Raw genomic sequence first — 19026 nt, forward strand, 5'->3', positions numbered from 1 at the left:
TTTACACTATTTATATACACAGAAAAAAAAGTTTAGATTTTTCAAGTATTATTACTTTCTTTTCCTCTTCTAGGGATATTTCCACAGGAGGCTAATATCAMGCAGCAAACACCTACTGGTGTCAGATGAATCACTCTGCACCTCCACTGACACTAGGTCTACAGCAGRGATGTAAAGGCTTGGACCTTATTCAGTTTCTCATACCTATGTATCTAATCCCATTTGATAATTAAAAAATCCTGAATAATTCAAGTTGGAAGCCATGTCAGGAAATCTCTCTATTCCAAATACCTGCACAAAAAGTTACCAGTTATCACACTAGGCAGATTACAGAATAGAACAGTTTGGGCTGGAAGGTGCCTTTAAAGGTTGCCTAGTTCAACCCCTCTGCAAGAACTCAGGAAATGAAGTAATTCACATGCTTTTYTACAGCATACAGAACTTTGGGAGGTATACAAGCTTCTGTAATTCAGCTTGGAATACCTGCAAAATACTGAAGGCTTTATCCCGTTAGGTGTTAGGAACTCCAAAGAATGAAGGCCACAGGATTTCTCTGGACAACCTATTCTAACTCTTGACCAGCCTCACATAAAATCATTCCCCCCTACCCTTATATCAAGTGGAARTATTTTTTGCTTCATATTGTCTCTGTTGCTTCTTGTCCTCCCACCTTACACCACCATGAAGGGCCCTGGCCACATCATCTTGAAAGCATTGTCATAGGTATTAAAAAGGCTGCTATTCAGCAGGAGGTGTCCCCCAAGACTCCTCTCTAGGCAAAACAAGCCCTTTTCAATATTAAATGCTTACTTAATTCCATTTTAGGAAGCTGCATTCTGCCCCACTATATTCAACTACAGAACTTTAAGAAATTTGGTATTTGGAAAGTACAGCTTAATTCCAATACTATGAGCGTAACTGATTGCAAAGTAGCAGCACTAACACTTACTTGAGTTGTCCTTCTGCTGTATCTGGATTATGCCTGTAGTGAAAATCTGTGTAAGGGGCTAAAATTCGCTAAAGAAAAGAAAGACGTGTTATTTTCACATGAAAACACAGTTGTCCCTTCCTCAGTCCCACCCTGCTTTATCAATCTCAGGCTGCTAGCCTATAGTATTATTTTTTGGACACTGCACTAATACAGAGGGTGAAACCTGAGACAAAAATGAAATCTTTYAATGTGTAATACAATGTTTAATTTCTGTCACTAAAATAAAGCTGCACTCACCTCCAATTCTACATCTGCTCGCACATACTGTCGGGTCTTTGGATGATTAATGAGGTGCAAAACTGTAGTTATCAGAGCCTCATTTATCCGGCTTAGCTGACAATCAATTACATTTTTCAAGATGGTACTTAAACCACCCCGAAGAGCCACCACTTCGGGATTCTGAAGTGCTAGACAAAGGAAAACAAGYAATTTTGGCCAGTGATAAAACCTAAAGCATTTCATGGCATATGACAGATTTGTCATGTGTTTAGTATACGTATCTTATTTGTCCTGAAACTGCTGAGGCACATATAAAGCTTTTAATGGAACTGGTTGACACTAGCAATTAATTGAGATTTYGGATTAATTTATCATTCACAAAAACACTAGTCACTCAGTCTCCAGCAAATGGCGATTTCCCAATTTAATTCCCAACCAAGTTTCCATATAGTAGTTTCTGGATTTCCCCATAAGAGCCTTCATGCTTCACTGGACTGACACAGATAAAATATTCACATTAAAATATAACAGTAACATTTTGTTTATCTAGTTCATTTCTTTAAAACGTTAGTTTGAATCATGAAAACCAATTGCTGTTATTTTCCACTGATTGATTTTGAAAAAACTTTAAAAATCAGCAGCCAAATGAAAGTTTAGTGAGTTAGAATAACCCACTGCCCCGATAGCTATAGCACCCACTCRAAAATATTTGAAAAAAAGATGCTTTGTAGTTCTCTGAACTCTTCTAAATGTGTCAGGATCTTGTGCATAGAATTCTCCCCACTTCTAGTCTATTAGTTTAGGAAACACCAACTGCAGTACAGAAATATTTTAAGGCAAATCAAAAACAGTCAAGTCTTAAAGGAAATAGGAAAATCTGAAACCCTCAGGTACAATACACAAAGACATTTAAGTCATTTTGGTTTATAACACGCTAAAATCCATTTACCGACAATAAGAACACTCAACATCTAATTTATTATTAAACAAATACTGTTAATGACAACCACATCAAAACTGAAAACCAATTAAGAAAAATTATCTTACCCAGTTCACAGATAATGGCTATACATGCTCGAACCATTCTGTCCCTTTCTTGAAGACCATCGTTTCCAACTGCTATCAGAGAATTAGTAATAGAACTGGGGAACAATGAAGCATTCACAGTGATCATCTGCCAGAAATGAAAGAAAAAATGCTCTGGTTTCTTTGCATTTCTCTAAATACAGTCACATATTCACCAACATTCTGTTTCCTACATACAGTTAGACAGACTACTCATCTTTTACTTGGTTGCATCTGGTGAATCTCCACAACTATTACTTTTGCTCTTGAAATTTCTTGAGTTTCAATTTGTTGGTCAACTTACTTTACCATTCTCCTACTGCTTCAGTTTTTAATATTTTACCTTAATAAGAAACAATTTAAAAGATGAGATTCTCACTGCTGCAATGAGAATTATAACTACCTTTTATTGTAGTTTCTTTTCCAAGAGTATCTCTATTGACAAGAAACATTATCCAATGACACAGAGTAGATTACAAACTCATCTACTATTAAGGACATTCTGCACCACGGAAAGCTGTCAGTTGGGGACAGTCAGAATTCACACCAGATTAAAGAGCAAGAGCCTCTGCATACATTAAAGGTAAAGAAAGCCACTCCTGAACAAACAACAAATGCCACCAACTCCTCACCACCCACCAAGTGAGGCTTTGATTACAAAGGCTGGGAAGCTGCTTGTTCACATTTTTTCAATTTGTGAAAATTAAATACACATATCCTTCCGGAACAAGACTATCACTAAACAGATGTACTACTAAGCAGGAAGCAGGTTTTTGTCTGACTGCCTAAAAAGGGAACGATACAATGTTTTATAGCCTATTCAGCCGTGTCACTTTTTACTCCCCACTAATAAATAAAAAAGAGACATTAAAAATACTCTACAGCCATCAAAAAGCCAAGAATTTAAGGCTAGTTTATCACAGTTTTGTTTATCATCCTTTTGTTTCCAACAAAACCAGGTTTATCTCCATAATGCTTCCAAAAAATGTTTTGTCCAATCTTCATTTTACGTCTCCCTTTTACGTGCTGCTGGTATTTGTGCAAAGACGATTAGTTCTTTTACTTTTTTTTTTGCAGAGTCGTTAAAATGAGAGGGGATCAACCATTATAACCAACATACTGGAGGAGTTTTAACAAATCCTCTTTAAAGACAGGTTATTGAGGAGAAGCTTCTTGTTATACATAGTGTTAATGCCAACAAAACAGGAAGCTTTAAGATAGGACTTCAGAGAAAAAAAACAAATTCTCTCCCACCCACACAGTCTTTCACTTTTACACTGACAAGAAGGAACAAGAATAAGCAACAGAATAGGTGCACCAATCCACTCCAGAAAACTGTGACCTGTTTTCCACTGATACTGACATGTACTCCCATGAGGATAACAAGCAGCCTCTTAGGGCTGTTTGCTTCATTGTCTTCCTCRTTAAAACACAAGAAGGAAAGATTTCTTGTAATAATTCTAAATACATCAGTAGAATAAACAAACTTTTGTACTTACTTTGTATCTGCTCTAGGAATTAAAATGCAGTTCTTAAGACCACGGGCAGGCAATGGAAACTAACTTTCAAGAAGCTTAGATGAACTAACTAATAAAGACTATGAACCTGGTCTTTTAAGACTCCTTTAGAAAAGAAGGAAGAAGATGGTTTACACTGCATCTAGCCCTGACTTCTGCTTTAGAAACAAAACACCTGGACTATTAAATGACAAAAAAATTGTCTTACTGACTTCGATTAAATGTAAAAATGCTATCCGAAGTAACTTCAGGCCCTTCACGGATGAAGATACTAAGTTGTAAAGCTTTTATGAGTAAATGTAGAAGTGATCACAGACAAAACAGGCAGTGAGCACTCAACCTTCAAAAACTATGGGAAACCAAGTTTCAAAAATCGATTTGTTTACATTTTCCCACACAACTTTAACTTAATAGTTTTAGAAAAAAATCTAAGATTGCCCTTTCTAAATTGATAAAGCYGTATTAATATTTTTTATTTTGTTGTTCTTCTTTATGAAAAACAAGGACAATGCATTCATTTTAATCTGTGCAATTCTCCCATGGACATTTCTTCTGCCAAAGATAAACTAAAGAACTAAATTCTGAAACTGAAAAAAAAAAAGTTCTGTGATACTGGAGAAACCCAGTTCAGTTTCATAGTAAATAATATTCTGAACAAATTAGTTAGCTTTTTTCATTTGTCATTCATTCTCCCCTTCTAGGAATCCTGGCATCAGATCAYTAAGTGACAGACACTGAGGGAGATGAAGAGAGAGGTAGAAAAAAGGCCAAGAGCAGGGTAACAAAAAGGCAGTGTAACAATACAGAATGTGCTATTCAGGAAGCACAGTATTCCTTGTGAGAGAATTTCTCCAGTACTGACTACTCTGTGCCAATGCTTAACTGTTTTGGCCTAGAGAGCCCATGAGAGAACTGTTAACTTTACTGGTAGCCAGACTGGGTGGCTTTTTGTTGGTCTGACTGTCTTTTAAGAAAACAGTGTTATAGGTAAGTAGCAAAAGATGCTAGAAAAGACTTCATCAACACAGTTCTCAGCACGGAGGAACCACAGCCTATACATTTGATGAACACACCTGGTGCATGCCAGTACCCTTGCACCACAATGGAGAAAAAAAGCACTAAGGATCAGCTGTATGATTTCACTAGTGTTTCTCTTTGACCATCATTTTTTTCAAATCAAACTAACAGACTGKTTTCTCTCGATTTCTCTTCTTTCATGCAAGACAGAATTTTTGGCTCAAGCAGGAAATACTGAAAAAAGACCAGAAATAATGAGGACAATTTCTGACCCAAATAAAAYCAATTATAAACGTGTGTCCATTCCACCACCTGATTTGTGCTATTCTGAGTCTACACTGAAGCTCTTATTTCAAAGCAGATTAGAAAAGAAATTCTATAAATTCCAACTTCCTCAAGGACTTATTTCTTTATAGTGTTTTTTTGTTTGTTTGTTTTTTTCCTTGTTTGCGTTTGGAGGAGGTAGTGTATTTCAAACTCTCTTTTTTTTGGCATAATTTTTAATTGTATTTTCTGTAAGAAACAAATCATGGGACTTTATTACAAGGAAAGAAATCACATGAAAAACTACATTTTACATATATATATATATATATATATATATATATAGGTTTACAATACAAAAAGAGATCTAACATGGACAGTGCTCTTGGGTAACCATTCTTCAACTACTTCAAACTTCACTCCAACCTTTGGTAGCTTTTATAAGAATATAACAATGAAGAAAGTGAAGTTCAGCACAAGACAGAATATACTTCCAGAATACATTTAGTACCTGCCAATTTCTCTAGGATGAACTTGAAAATGCAGCTACCATACTTTCACATCCATGAGTACACAGCACAGTAACCACTAACTATAGACTAACTATGTCTAATTGAGTATCTGAGACAAAATACTAGGAATAGCATAAACCAATATGAATAAAGCAGCAAGTCTATATGCATTACTTAACTGGTTACTTCAATGATGATRATTTGTCTCATTTCTCAAATGATAGAAAACGTTCCTATCTCTGACTCACAGATGCTTCAACAGACTATGCAATGAAGTCAAGCCATAAGGTGAAATTTAATATTGTTTTTATGCCCTTGCATTCACTCTTCTGTAAGTGTATCCCAAACTTTGYCCAGAATTGACCTCTCTGAAGGGAAAATTAGCAAGACTTTTCCAACCCACTCAAGATTCTACTTGTTAAAATTGTTTAATCAGAACAAGTCTCTTCCCTACATTTCTTTCTGTCTTTTAAATTATCAGCTACATTACATGATAAAGGCAAAGCAAGGTATTAGAGATTGTGAAAAAGAACTGTGGATGGGGACAACAGGCAATCAGCACAAGTGAGTGGCATAGCAGACACAACCATACACAGGTTACTTTACCTTTCTGACTAATCGAAGTGCTTGTGTTCTTTCTACTTCATTACTCTGCTGTATGTCAATGCACCTAAAGTAAGTTAAAGACCACATTTTGTTTATAACAGCAGTAACCTCCACCTTAATTTTTAAAATCTTACATTAATATTTATGTTTTAAAATATTAATTMTATATTATTAACATTTATGATTATKCCTATTAATTTATATTTAATGATATGAGTACAGGAGAAAATAAACTGATTTGTTGTTTAAAAACTATGCTTTTCAGGAAACACACTCATTATGACAGGTCAATTAGCTTTAGTTTATATTTTCTCAGCTATTTTCATTATAATTAAGGCAGTAGAATGTTCTCAAATGTAAAATGGCAAAGCAGAATGCTTCAACAATTATTTTCCAAGCTAGCTGCATTTTTCATTTGCAAATGAAACCAAACAAAGTATTTGTAATGTTTCACATCAACACATTTTGAGTATTGTCAGACTAGAAAAGTCCTTTTGCTCCAACAAAATTAAACAGCACACTAAAACTACATATGTATATTTATAAACAGAAATTCACACACATCTGTATCAGCACATTAAATTTAAAAAAAATCATTACAGGAAACATTAGAAATGCTATTATTTACATCTACTAATCATGGTGATTTTATTATCTCACTGTTGGGTTAGCTCTTTGGTATTCTTCTGTAGTGTCATTGGTTACACTCAGACTACAAATTCTTGGGCTTTAACTGCCTTTTAGCTCTGACTTTGTACTGGAGGCTCTGCAGTGTCGTGATAATATGATGAATCAAACTACTCCAATACAACAACTTAAGACATGAAAATTATTAATATTTCAACCTCATTMATTTACAGCTAATGACATTTATGATTAAAAGAAGAAGTTCTTTGGATTATTTGAAATATATATTAGGACTGCATTTTATTTGAATTAGCTAGAGAGATGAAATATTCTGTTGAAGAAAAATGGCTTTTATAAAACTATTTATAAAGAACATAAGAGAATATGAAAACAGCTCTCATCGGTCCCACACATGAAAAAGCAAGTGATTTACAACTTTACAATTTACAATAAGAAGAAAGAGAAAAATTACCTGGCTATCAAATAATCCACTTTCAACTTTAGCACCTTCTGGAGAATACTGGAGTCTCGAATAAGATAGCGGAGGGCTCGCAATCCTGCTGCTCGCACCTCTTTTGCTTCATTTAGTAAAGCTAACCTCAGACTACAATGAAGAGAACAAGAGGGACAAACAACTATAAAGCAGCAGGTAGACTTCACCATCTGACATGCAGCTACTACTCACTCATTTAAGACAAAAAGTATGAATTTTAAAAATAAACACTCTGAACTTATGTTCTGACTTCAGGTGACCTCATGCGCAACCTAGAGGGCAAGCCCTCATCCTGGTCAGCAGGTATGGACAATATATTAATCCAAAAAAAACCCCACTAATKTTTTCCCCAAGTAATGGCCTGTACATCCATAAAATGACACGTAAGCAAGACCAGTACATAACTTGTTATTTGRCAAAACAGCTGAGCACAGTTTTAGTCCAAGAAAACTAACAGGTARAATAAGGTAGGTAACAAGAAATGAGACATGGAAGAACCCTAGAAACAGAGAGCATGAAGTAGTACACTCTCCTTCTGCAGGCCTTTGAGAGAGTCATTCCTCTTCCTTGACCACATGTGGGTTGGGGTGGGAATTCTCAACCTCCCAATAACAACATTCTAGTGGGATTTATCACTGGACATCTAAGAACATGAATACTTCAGCCAGTGAGACTGAATTTCCATTTCTACAATGGGCTTTTTTTCTTTTCTTATCCTAGGRTTGTCATGCACAGTAATCAGCTACTCCATGGCAAAAAATCTTTTGGTGATCAATTCGTCTGGGTAAGTCACTGTAACAGGAGCATACTCCCAGGTGATATCTGGACAAAGTAGAAAGGCTGTCATTTAATTTACAAATAAAAATGAACTGATTATTCCTTTCAACACCAAGTAGGGAATAGCTTCAAGAGCATTCACTGTGTCATATGAACATGCTGTCCATGCTGCTTTGGATGCAACCCAGGACACAGCTGGATTTCTGGACTTCAATACTGGACACGGTACTGCTGACTCATGTCCARCCTCTCGTCCAGCAGCATCTCCCAAGTCCTTTTCAGCAGGGCTGCACTCAATCAATTCAACCCCCAGCCTGTATTGATACCAGCTTATTCTTGATACYAAGGACGATCAMGTCCATCTCCTGGCCCTGCAGACAATCCCAAGAGTCACACCAGATGCCTGAGAGCATTGTCCAAACACTTCCTGAGCTCTGTCAGGCTGTTGCTGTGACCACTTCCCTGTGGAGCTGTTCCAGTGSCCAACCACCCTCTGCGTGAAGAAYCTTTTCCTGATATCCAACCTAAACCTCCCCTGACACAGCTTCAGGCCGTTCCCCCATGTCCTGTAATTGGTCAATGAAGAGATCAGTGCCTGCCCCTCCTCTACCCCTCATGAGGAAGCTGCAGACCAATTAAAGAACTGGCACAGTGAAACCACTACAAAGGCCAACACAATCACAAGATTCATATGCAAAATCAAAAGCTACCAAAAAGAGATGTGTCCTATCTTCAAGTAGTGAAAATGTAATGAAAACATAGAGGTATTCAAAAAGATAAAGACATCAGTTTTTGTTTACGAAAATTACTCACAATATTTCCATAACCAATTAAACAAGGTTTCCCAACATTTTACTCAAAGAGTAATTAGCTTTTCTAAGCTTTCTTTTTCTTGAGATCTAAATTGAAATAACACAGAAATGCATTAAATATTAGACCTTATTTGCTTTTGTCACCAGTGCTGGTCCTCAAGGCAAATTTAACAATGTTTGTGTGGAAATAAGCATGTAGTTACATTTGATAGTCAGAAATGCTCACAAGATAGATAGAAAGTCCACTTTAAAGTAYGTACACAGAAAATTAAGTAGCAGGGAAAGCAGTGCTGCATGGACATATACACACCAAGAATACACAAAATACTGATCTTTAAATCTCTATTTTTTATCAAGAGTGTGCTCTGTATTTTGTAGATGTACATTTTTATTTGAAGCACTTTCTACAAGTACTGAAATATTTTAGACATACTCTTACACCTGCGAGGAATATAATTAAACATCTACCCTTCTAACTTAGAGGGTTTTTCTCTGCCCAAAAGTGAATAATGTATYTATGATTTTATTCATTAAAACATCTGCAGGCTATATGCTTGCATTATGAAATTTCAAATACAAATGTTAGTTCAAAAGTACTGGTTTGTTTAATTGCACCAAAACAACTTAAGTTCCCAAGAACTGATGCTCTTGCTCTTTACTACTTACCATATTATGATGCTGTCATAGGTAAAACCTAGCTTTTCTTCAGCATGGCCAGTATTACACAGAAGCTGAAAATAAAAGAACATAACTATTATTTATAGCTCTCCAAAAATGGTCATAGAAAGCTGCAGAATTTGGGAAATGCTTTCAAAAAAACCCTGATGAATTCAATTTGTAGCAAGGGAGAGAGTACCAGCTTCAGACTTTCCAGAGTATTTTTGCTGCTCATATTCTGTTCCTATATACATCAGATACTGAGATACATCCGTGTATTCTCATACCAAAAAAAAAAACCTAGCATAGTAGCGTACACTGGGTACTGGTCAATCCATTTCTCCACACACACCAGAATGGTAGCTGTGAAACTAGTAATTTGAGCAGAGAGCAAAAATGACTGAAGTCAAAGCATATCTGCAGGGCCTCAGGTAAGAGTTCTGAAACAAAAACTGACACTGATGGTCCACTGGCATGTTTTKTCACAGTAGCAAGGAAATACAAAAGAATCAGAAGGCATTGCCAAGTGTCCTGTAATTGGCATTTGTTTTYGGTCTGCCCACCATTCTATAGAACTTGTACCTCAGAAAAATCAGAAGAAAGGTTGAATTTGTGCACACAAAAAGACAGTTACAAATTGTCACAAACTGGACATTTCAACCATATCAGTCATTGTGAACAGGAAAGATTTACAAGCACAGTTTTTAAGGCCAAAACATGCTCAAAAAAACCAAAGCGAATTAGATTGCCGATGTTTCAGCCTCCTGAGGAAAGGAAAACAATGTCTTCTGTAAGAACTGATGCTCTTGTTCTTTGCAAGAACAGCAAAGAAATTCCCAGTAATCTCAATTATTATCCCTGGCTAAAATTGTAAAACATTGCCATGTTCAAATCCCAWAGCACTTTTCCAAGCACTTCCAAAAACTCAACTGACTAATACTGATTGCAATAGCTTTGCACTTTGTCCTCCGTTTTCAAAACAGGCATGTGTTCAGTTCTAAGTCAGCACAGTATTAAGTTTCTCCTCAGTAAGGAATTCAGGAAGTATTTGTGCTAACTAGTCATTACCCCTGCTCTGAAAATATTGTAATATATCAAACCCTATGACACATTCTTTACAYGTATTTACTGCTAACAATAAGAAATTTATAATAAACAAAACCAACAGCTAAATCAAGGCTACTGTAAGTTAAAATATTTAGTGTGTTCCATGCTTCAGTTCTACTGTTCACCTCCATCTCAAAAAACAGCATATTGCACAGAAACTCGGCTTTTTAAATAAACCCATTTTATTAGCAAGATCATTATAATTCAAACAATACTTCGTTATCCACAACAAGTACAAATYCATCCAAGATTCATACTACAACGTACAAAATTGTTTCTCAGGATTACCTGGTGATAATGCTGAAATTTAAAGCTGTTAATTACATATTATTAAATTGGCCTGGATCAGCTCCACATTTGGGCTCAAACAATTTAATTGAAATGCTTTGGATTTTACATTTTTCTTAATCAAAGATGATTATAAAACATAAGGAAAGTTTTTACATAACCTCTTTTTCACCACCTTTCAAATTTAARTGATAATAGAAATAGACAACTGATGCATTAACTGATTATGACAGTATGTCACTTCCTAACATCAATCTATTTTTATGCCATGTTGTTGGACTGCCTAAGGCCATCACTGCTGCTTTAGCATTTCTATTGACATCTTATGAACTGTAAAAATTGGCTGGCAGAGAGTAAGCAAAACAGTGCAAGAAGATAGTGAGTAAAAACAGTTCATTGTTCAGTTTCAGACAGTTAGATCAACAATTGTTTAGGCTAATCATTTATACATCTAAACTTCTACAYAGCATTCCACCCTAGATACAAATGAGAAACCCTAATTTAACATAAGAGATTGTCCTCAAAAGTCTATTTTTCCTACTTTAAAAAAACCTACAGAACTGCAGTTCTGATGGAAGACCACATTTTAGAAAGCTGCTATTGTGTGCACTAATGCATTAGAGAAGCAAGTCTCCTATAGTCACACTTACCATTGGTTTGCATCTTGAGCAGTCCTGTGATTAAACTAAAGCATTTGATGTGATCCAGGAACYCACTGCTAAAACACATTCAGTTCACTGGACCAGTTTTAGTCYGGTTGTTACACTCACCAAATACATATAGTAAGTATTAGCTCCTCAACACCAACTGTTCTCATCCATATGTACTCCCACTGCACACACCTTCATTGATGCTGAGAAGAACTTGACCTTTTCTTGAAATTCAAACACAGTCTTGTAACTTGACTTCTTGAAACTTTCATCAAGTTTAACTGTTGTTTGGATAGAAATTTCTGAGTTTGACAGTTAATAACTACAGAAGTGTTGGATGGTGTCTATGTGTACATGTAAAATATTTCTCACAGAGAAAAAAAAAAGCTACTAGTTTATTCTCTCTCTTATGGGCCACCAGCTTTCTTTGTAGTTTATACATGCTCCAGATAAAAAGGGCCTCAAAGATGGACAGCAAGATCAGAATGCAGAAATGTTTCAGTAACTCAGTTAAGAAGATTTAACTAAGTAATAGTAACAGCAKATCATATCCTTCAGGGTACCACATATTATTAGACATAAAAATGAAAGTAGGACAGCAGAGAAACAGAAAATGTCCAGAAATTAACACTCAGAATGTAATTTAAAGTCAAAACCAAAACAAATTTTATCTTTGGAAATAATAACAGGACTGCATTATGTTTGAGATTAAAAGACTGTTTCCATTTCATGGGCTGCTCTCCRAACTGCAAGAATAAAAGGTTGTGTGCCGTATTTTAAGAGTAAAGTGGAAAAAGTATAGCAGAAAAATGTACAAGGCAGGTAGAAAATACACCCAAGAAGGCTGAGCCATTTGGTTTCTTTAATCTAGGGGAAAAAAAAATCTGGCTGGCAAGGCTGGATTCATGTAAGTTTGAAAGAGAGAAAATAGTTATGAAAGCTGCTATAAAGAAGATAGTGTTCAGCTGGTCCCAATTCCTTGAGTATTTGCTAGGTTATAAATGTCTGGCCTTAAATATATTATGTGGAAAAACTTCATCACTTTCTTCTCATTTCACCATCAAACAACATTGGGCAGATCAATGATTCTGGCCCAAATGCAGCAGTATTTGTAGATGGCTGAATTCCTGACAAAGCCAAGTAACTGCCATATGTCTGACTGTAAGATTTAGCAATTATCTCACATACCACCGTGGTGTAACTCAGCAGGCAAGCAGGACCAGGATATTAAAATCTACCTTTGGCTGTACATTGACAGGGCTCATTGAAATGGCAATGGCTTATTATATAATACCTGGGATTATGAAATTATTTATATTTTTATAGTAATTATATTTTCCATAAGTAGATCTTACCTATAAAAAGTATACATTTTAAATTACACACAACAGATTTTATATATTTCTATATAGATACAAACAAAACCAAACACAGTATACTTCGTAGTTAAAACTGCAAATGACTCAATCTTAAAATCTGGTGACAAAACACAGTGACTGGGCATAGCAAAAACTCTTGGAGAGTAAGATTAAATGTTAGGACAAAATGGTATGTACACTAGGSCAGATACTGACTAACTTACAGTGAGGGTTTTTTTCATGTTTACTGTCAGCTATGAGTTTATCATACTATTCAGATGAGTCACAGCAATATGAGTAACATATCAACATGTCTTGGAAACAGTAGCCCAGAACAACAAAACCATAGGAGGTCAACAGCATATACAAGTGGAGCRCACATCTGAGACCATTCAAATTTATATTTAGCAGAACAGCCACAGCAATTACTAGGTAAAAATATTTCATTATTCTATGCATGCAGAACGTAATTATTGCATTATAACTTTGGAAATAACACTTTGAGCCACCACTGGTAATAYTATGAGAGGACTACTTTGTAGATCCTAATCTTACGAGAAGCCACTACTGGAACTGCTGACTCCAGATTCAGACAYATTTGTTACACAGCCAAATGTCCTAAGTGTATGCTCTGTTCCTATCAGCTTTATCATCATAAGATTTCAYATTTTGTCACAGTGGTTTATCTACTTGGATTAATTTTACAGTTGGACAAAACATTCAGTCTATGACACTTGGGTTTTGTAAAAGACAGCTGAGACACTAAAAATGACAGACTATGAATCAGAGGTACAGTCTGTGAAAGCCTCTATGCCCATATCCACATCCAAGCCACTCAATCCATATCCTAGTGAAAGCCAGCAGCACAGTCAAAACCTAACATATATAGAGCAGAATATTAGAGCTTAATTAAATAATGACAATTAGTTTTGAAAATACTGCAAACATACTTTTCATTTCACTGTGCTACTGATGCTGTTCTATTGCTAAGTTGAATCCAAAATGAATTGTTTGATTTTATCCTTTAAGAAACACTTTTCTTTTTGAAAGAAAACCARAAATCCCTCCATCTCTTTTTTCTGCTTGTTATTAAAAGACCCTTTTTGTTTTACAAATGTATGAATGATCTCCCAGAACTTCCCAGTGGGATAATAGAGGATTATWAATAAATATTTCAAATCACAAAGATATTTTCCACTAGGTAAGTGCAATTGTATAGTTCCTTCTGGTTTTCAGTGATTTATCACTTACTACTTCTCACGGGGGTGGGGAAAACCCCAAAGAACCATCATAATTTGGTAATAATAAGCAGAAGCTGGGAAATTTTAAAGTGCCTGACTTATGTAGGTGGCATAAAAATGAAAGATRCATAATCCTACTCAGTTTACTTACTCAGTTAGTGCTAAAGGCTAAAGGCACAACCTTGTGAAATGCTGTGACAGTTGAAAGTGTCACCGACCATTTACCGGAGGTCAAACCCTCAAACAGTTTTCAGGTCAAAATATAAGTTAGCTTAAATAGGGTGTCTTGGAAGGAATATAGATTGAAGCAGTATTCATAAAAGTTTTTGCCTCAAAAACTGCAGCTTCACTTACTAGGTGAAGAAGCAGAGGAGTGTGCTCTCATTCAAAGCAGATAAAATTTTTAAGTCTGCTGCTGCTCCAATTCAGAACTAAACATATTGTAGGCTATGCTTTCCATAGCCTGTATATCACCCGACTGAAAATGCTAATTTCATGAAACAGAAAACTTAGAACACCTGTTGGCTGAGAACAACCCATTCTCTGCAAACTAAGAGCAAAGAACTTGAACACTAATGACTTAGCTAGTAAGCAGTACTACCAAAAACTTAATAAATAAAATGCAAGTTTTTGTAAAATATAATGTATAAAGCATACTTTTGATGGTAATAATGAGTACTGTGGAGATCTGAATGCAACTAGTTAGCACTCATCTTAAAGGGAAACAGCAATAAAAAAGGAGTTACAGCACCCARACACACAAGCTTCACATAAAGTACCTGCTTTACTGTATCATTCTTGCAGATGGACTAGTAAATCCTATTGGCTTCTGATCACCATTATTTAAAAAAATCTTATTTAAAGCATTTAATTTCTACATAAAACCCTGGAGTCTAGCTCTGTACAAGTTCAGTAATTTTAAAGAATGATTACGCTCCTTCTCCTTAAAGAAAGGGAGATGAGTGGAACAGATCTCACGTTAAAAATCCAGTCCAGTTTCACGTGAAGAAGCCTGAACCTAACGCTCCTCAGACATCCTGAAAATAATACAAAACTTGGTGTCTACCATGATCCTTGTCAGGAAACTCCACATTTGGAGTAAATTACATTGCTTGTTTCCATGTGATAAAAACACTTTGCTTTCCCTGACCAAAGAACTAGAATAGTGAGATTTGTAGTCTCTGAAGCAAAAATGTGGGGTAGTGTAAGCTGCTTAGACTAGTTCAGACATTTTAAGTATAATAATATTCCTACAGGAGAATAAAAGATTTTACATATAATTTTATCTGAAATATGCTATTAAAAATTTTCAAAGGTCCTTTCCCTGCCCATAGTATAAATATCCCAGATAACAAATAGCTCTTCAAAAATGGACCACAAAATGCAACAGTTTATAAACAAATCAAGTTCATATTCACTATAATTCCGAGACAGGACACAAACGCCCTTAGCACATSAATCTTACTCACACAGGAGGAACTGAGACTATACCAACTCATGGCAGAAAACAGAGTGCAAAAAGGAAAAAAAAAACCCATCTCACCAAGCTCCAGGCTTTCACTTTTAACCACTGGAATGAGAAACACAGAATTGTTCCAACCACAAGGCAGACAATACAGTACAATTTGCAACTTTTATTCTATTCTTGTAACTGCATTTGAASTTCAAATAAAAATAGGAAGAGTTTTAAAACCAAATGCACTAAGTAATATATTTACAAAGCACATATTCCAGAGAGATGAATCTAAGARCAAGTGCTGAATATAAAAGAGTATGATTCCCTTATGCAGGGTCATTCTGATTTAGAAGCAAAACCAGGTTATGAACGAGAGTTTCCATCTTCAAAAGTCATACTAATTTTATTAAGTTGCTTTTCACAAGCTCATAATTTCCTGCCAGTCTTAAGTGCAATTTATGGAAAACTTCCTTGCATTTCTGTAAGTATTTTCCATTTTCAATACTGGGTTTAACAAAATCCCCAAACAGTTGTCAAACATTCCATTATGGAATTACTCAATTTCTCAAAACTATCTTTTAAAAAGAATATTTAGCTAATCTTTTAATTACAATATGCATATTTACTAATTTACCACAATGATGAGTGCTTAACATCTGATTTTCAGCAGCAAAACTGACACTGTTTTAAGATCCCTACTTTCAAATATTGACTTTTCACTATGAATAATACATCTACAAACCTAACTTAGCTTTTTCATTTTAAGACAACTAGAGAATTTGGGAGCMTTCACATTTCAAAGTTTCCAGATTATCACAAACATGAAACATAGCTATGCATCAGACTTTTCTAGCAGAATAAAGGCCTTTTCTTGCAACACATTTTGGGATACCAGTGAAAACAGCAGCATTCTGTCATGGGCTGATGTCTGATGAACACAAAAGGAAATGACCCAAAGCAAAGATTTCAGCATTAAGATCAATTCCTTAATGAAACTATGCMCTTACACTTGTTCTGAACCAGTCCAGAAAACAGAGCACTTACAGATTTGCTATTAGTGCATTAGAAGATAAATTCATTTGTTACTGTGATTCTGTTCTCAGTACTCACCCTCCTGCTAAGCAAATCTTACAGATTACCACTGAAGAGGTCAGTCTCACAAGGAATGCTTTTAAAAGCCACGATGCCTGCTTCCAAGGTTATCATACATGTTTGTCCTTCTTCTATCAACTAGAACATAACACTATTCCCCATCAGCTACACCTTCCCTTGAGTATTCGTTCTTTGACTTAAGATTGGCTCAAAAACATCAACCAGACTATTGGCAATCTTACTCAATTTTTTTTGTAACAAACTCATCTGCAACTATAATTTAAACCTTATTTTATCCTCCAAATTCTCCTCTACTACATTATTTCTTGGCTGCTGCTGGTTGCAGGATCCATCCTCAGTCACARGAATCTGGTGTTCATTTTCAGGAGTGCTGCCTTATCTCTACCAGACAGGTGTACATACCACATTTTTCTATCAGTCCACCGATTTGGGTAACACTCTCACTGAAGCTCCAATGTCACTACTACCTCACTGACTGCAATATGTTTCCCTTGTCCTGACAAATGCAGCACTACACCCACTCACTACGCTACAATGAACACTTTTTCATTAACTCCCTGCCCACCTCCCATGAGTCCTCTCAGCTTCTTTCCACASGTTTCTCTTTTACCCAAAAGATGTTACTTGCTGTCCTTCTGAACATCCTTCATGGTTTCTTTCTTCAGCTTACACTCTGATTCTGAAGTAAGTTTTTAATTTTTGCCTTGTCAGCTCACAATGACAATTTCCAATATATCTGTTGTATTTTCAGCACCTACCTGTCACGTCTACGATTTGGAAGAAGCACATAAAAAATCGTCAACATAGATACRTTCCAGAAATGGACCCTTTAAATCTTTTTTCACTAGGAAAACTCCAGTGAAAGTTGACAGCTCCTATTCTATTAGTGTCCAAAACATTGCATATGATGTCCATTGATACGATCCTCCCCCCTCACCACACTCAATCAATTTACAACCAGCAAGCCTAGCATTTTACATTTTTGATTCAATGCTGCAGAACAGGAACCAAATATTTAGCTTTGTTTGTGCAACTTAATACATTAATGGGGAGATATTACCATCTTCTAAGCACTAAAATACTACAAAAATTCAGCCAGCASGATAGGTATGCAAACTTCAGCAGAACCCTAAATTCACATATTTGCTTATCCTTATTTGATACCTTTCCCACAGTATGTAGACTTTGAGTACTGTTCYGCGATACTCAGCAATTTCTTTAACATCCCAGCCAACCTCCCAGAGTAAATACAAGCCACTTGACCTGTAGGATCACATGTTCCATGACACTACTTGAGCTCTTACCTTAGTAAAATTATTCAAGTGACCTAGTTTTCTCATATTTGACACGCCTTGTAATTTGGCCACATTTTGGAGAATCTCTCTCATATTATCACAAGGGTCTGCAAAAGAAAACAGGGTATTAACAGACACAGCAGAAAAAAAAAAAAGAAATGAAAAATCTAAACATGCATTCAACACACAGTTTCATAAATACAATAAGGACTCTCCTGGTCTCAATTAGGGATGCAGAGTACTTTCACACCACAAAGGATCAATCTAATTTATAGACCAAAACCAGGCATACCTGAGCTCAGTAGAGTAGACGCTAACAGTCATGGAAGACAGGCACTCTTACTTTAAAGCAGATTTTTATCAATATCTTAGATTTGCAGTTGACAAAGAAATCAATTTAGTGTCTGAAACTCCAATCCCTACATCTTGTAAATGAACAACTTCACCCTTAATCCCCTTGTAATTTAAAGATAAAGTAAGCATAAAGATAGAAGTGAAAATACAGCAAATTACTGGCACACCACATTACTCCTTTTGTCCCTSTGGACAAAGAGTTGGTGGGATTTTCGAAAGACCTCTTTTCTGCTGTGCACATTAATTGCTTTCCACAATTATGCTAAACTTTAAATACAGGGCTAGGCCTTTTCAATGATGTGGGAAGTGAACTACAAGGTAAACAGAGGTCTAAGAATGTCTTCCCCTTTCTTCCAAAGGGTCCACCATCCCAACAAAAMCAGACAAAAAACATTCACCCACCCACAACAACAAAACCCCATGAAGTACTATTCAGACACCAACTGATGACCATGCATTCCTCTGAAAAACAGAAACGGAGTAAGTACCATGATGAGAAGAGACACTTTTGTCTCACTTTTGGGATTAAAGCTGGAAGTTGAGACAGAGTGGAACTAGTAGCACAAAGCGGAGCTGGACCCAGGGAGCTGCACAGGGAGCTACTTAA

At 35.9% G+C, this 19026-nt stretch overlaps 1 protein-coding gene across 2 annotated transcripts in view; it reads right to left on the reverse strand.

Moving 5' to 3' along the window:
* RICTOR (RPTOR independent companion of MTOR complex 2) overlaps nt 1-19026 on the reverse strand; it is a 73922-nt gene that overhangs the window by 37612 nt on the left and 17284 nt on the right. For both annotated transcript variants that reach the window (XM_057364700.1, XM_057364702.1), the window contains exons 3-9: nt 18075-18172; nt 9567-9631; nt 7291-7422; nt 6192-6255; nt 2258-2384; nt 1229-1398; nt 950-1017 (exon numbers count right to left, since the gene is read on the reverse strand). In XM_057364700.1, coding sequence (XP_057220683.1) covers nt 950-1017; nt 1229-1398; nt 2258-2384; nt 6192-6255; nt 7291-7422; nt 9567-9631; nt 18075-18172 — 724 coding nt within the window. The remainder of the gene's footprint in view (nt 1-949; nt 1018-1228; nt 1399-2257; nt 2385-6191; nt 6256-7290; nt 7423-9566; nt 9632-18074; nt 18173-19026) is intronic.

Source organism: Malurus melanocephalus, unplaced genomic scaffold (assembly GCF_030028575.1).
Source record: "Malurus melanocephalus ecotype Western Australia unplaced genomic scaffold, MMel_1.1 scaffold_41, whole genome shotgun sequence".
In the NCBI taxonomy this organism is placed as follows: domain Eukaryota; kingdom Metazoa; phylum Chordata; class Aves; order Passeriformes; family Maluridae; genus Malurus; species Malurus melanocephalus.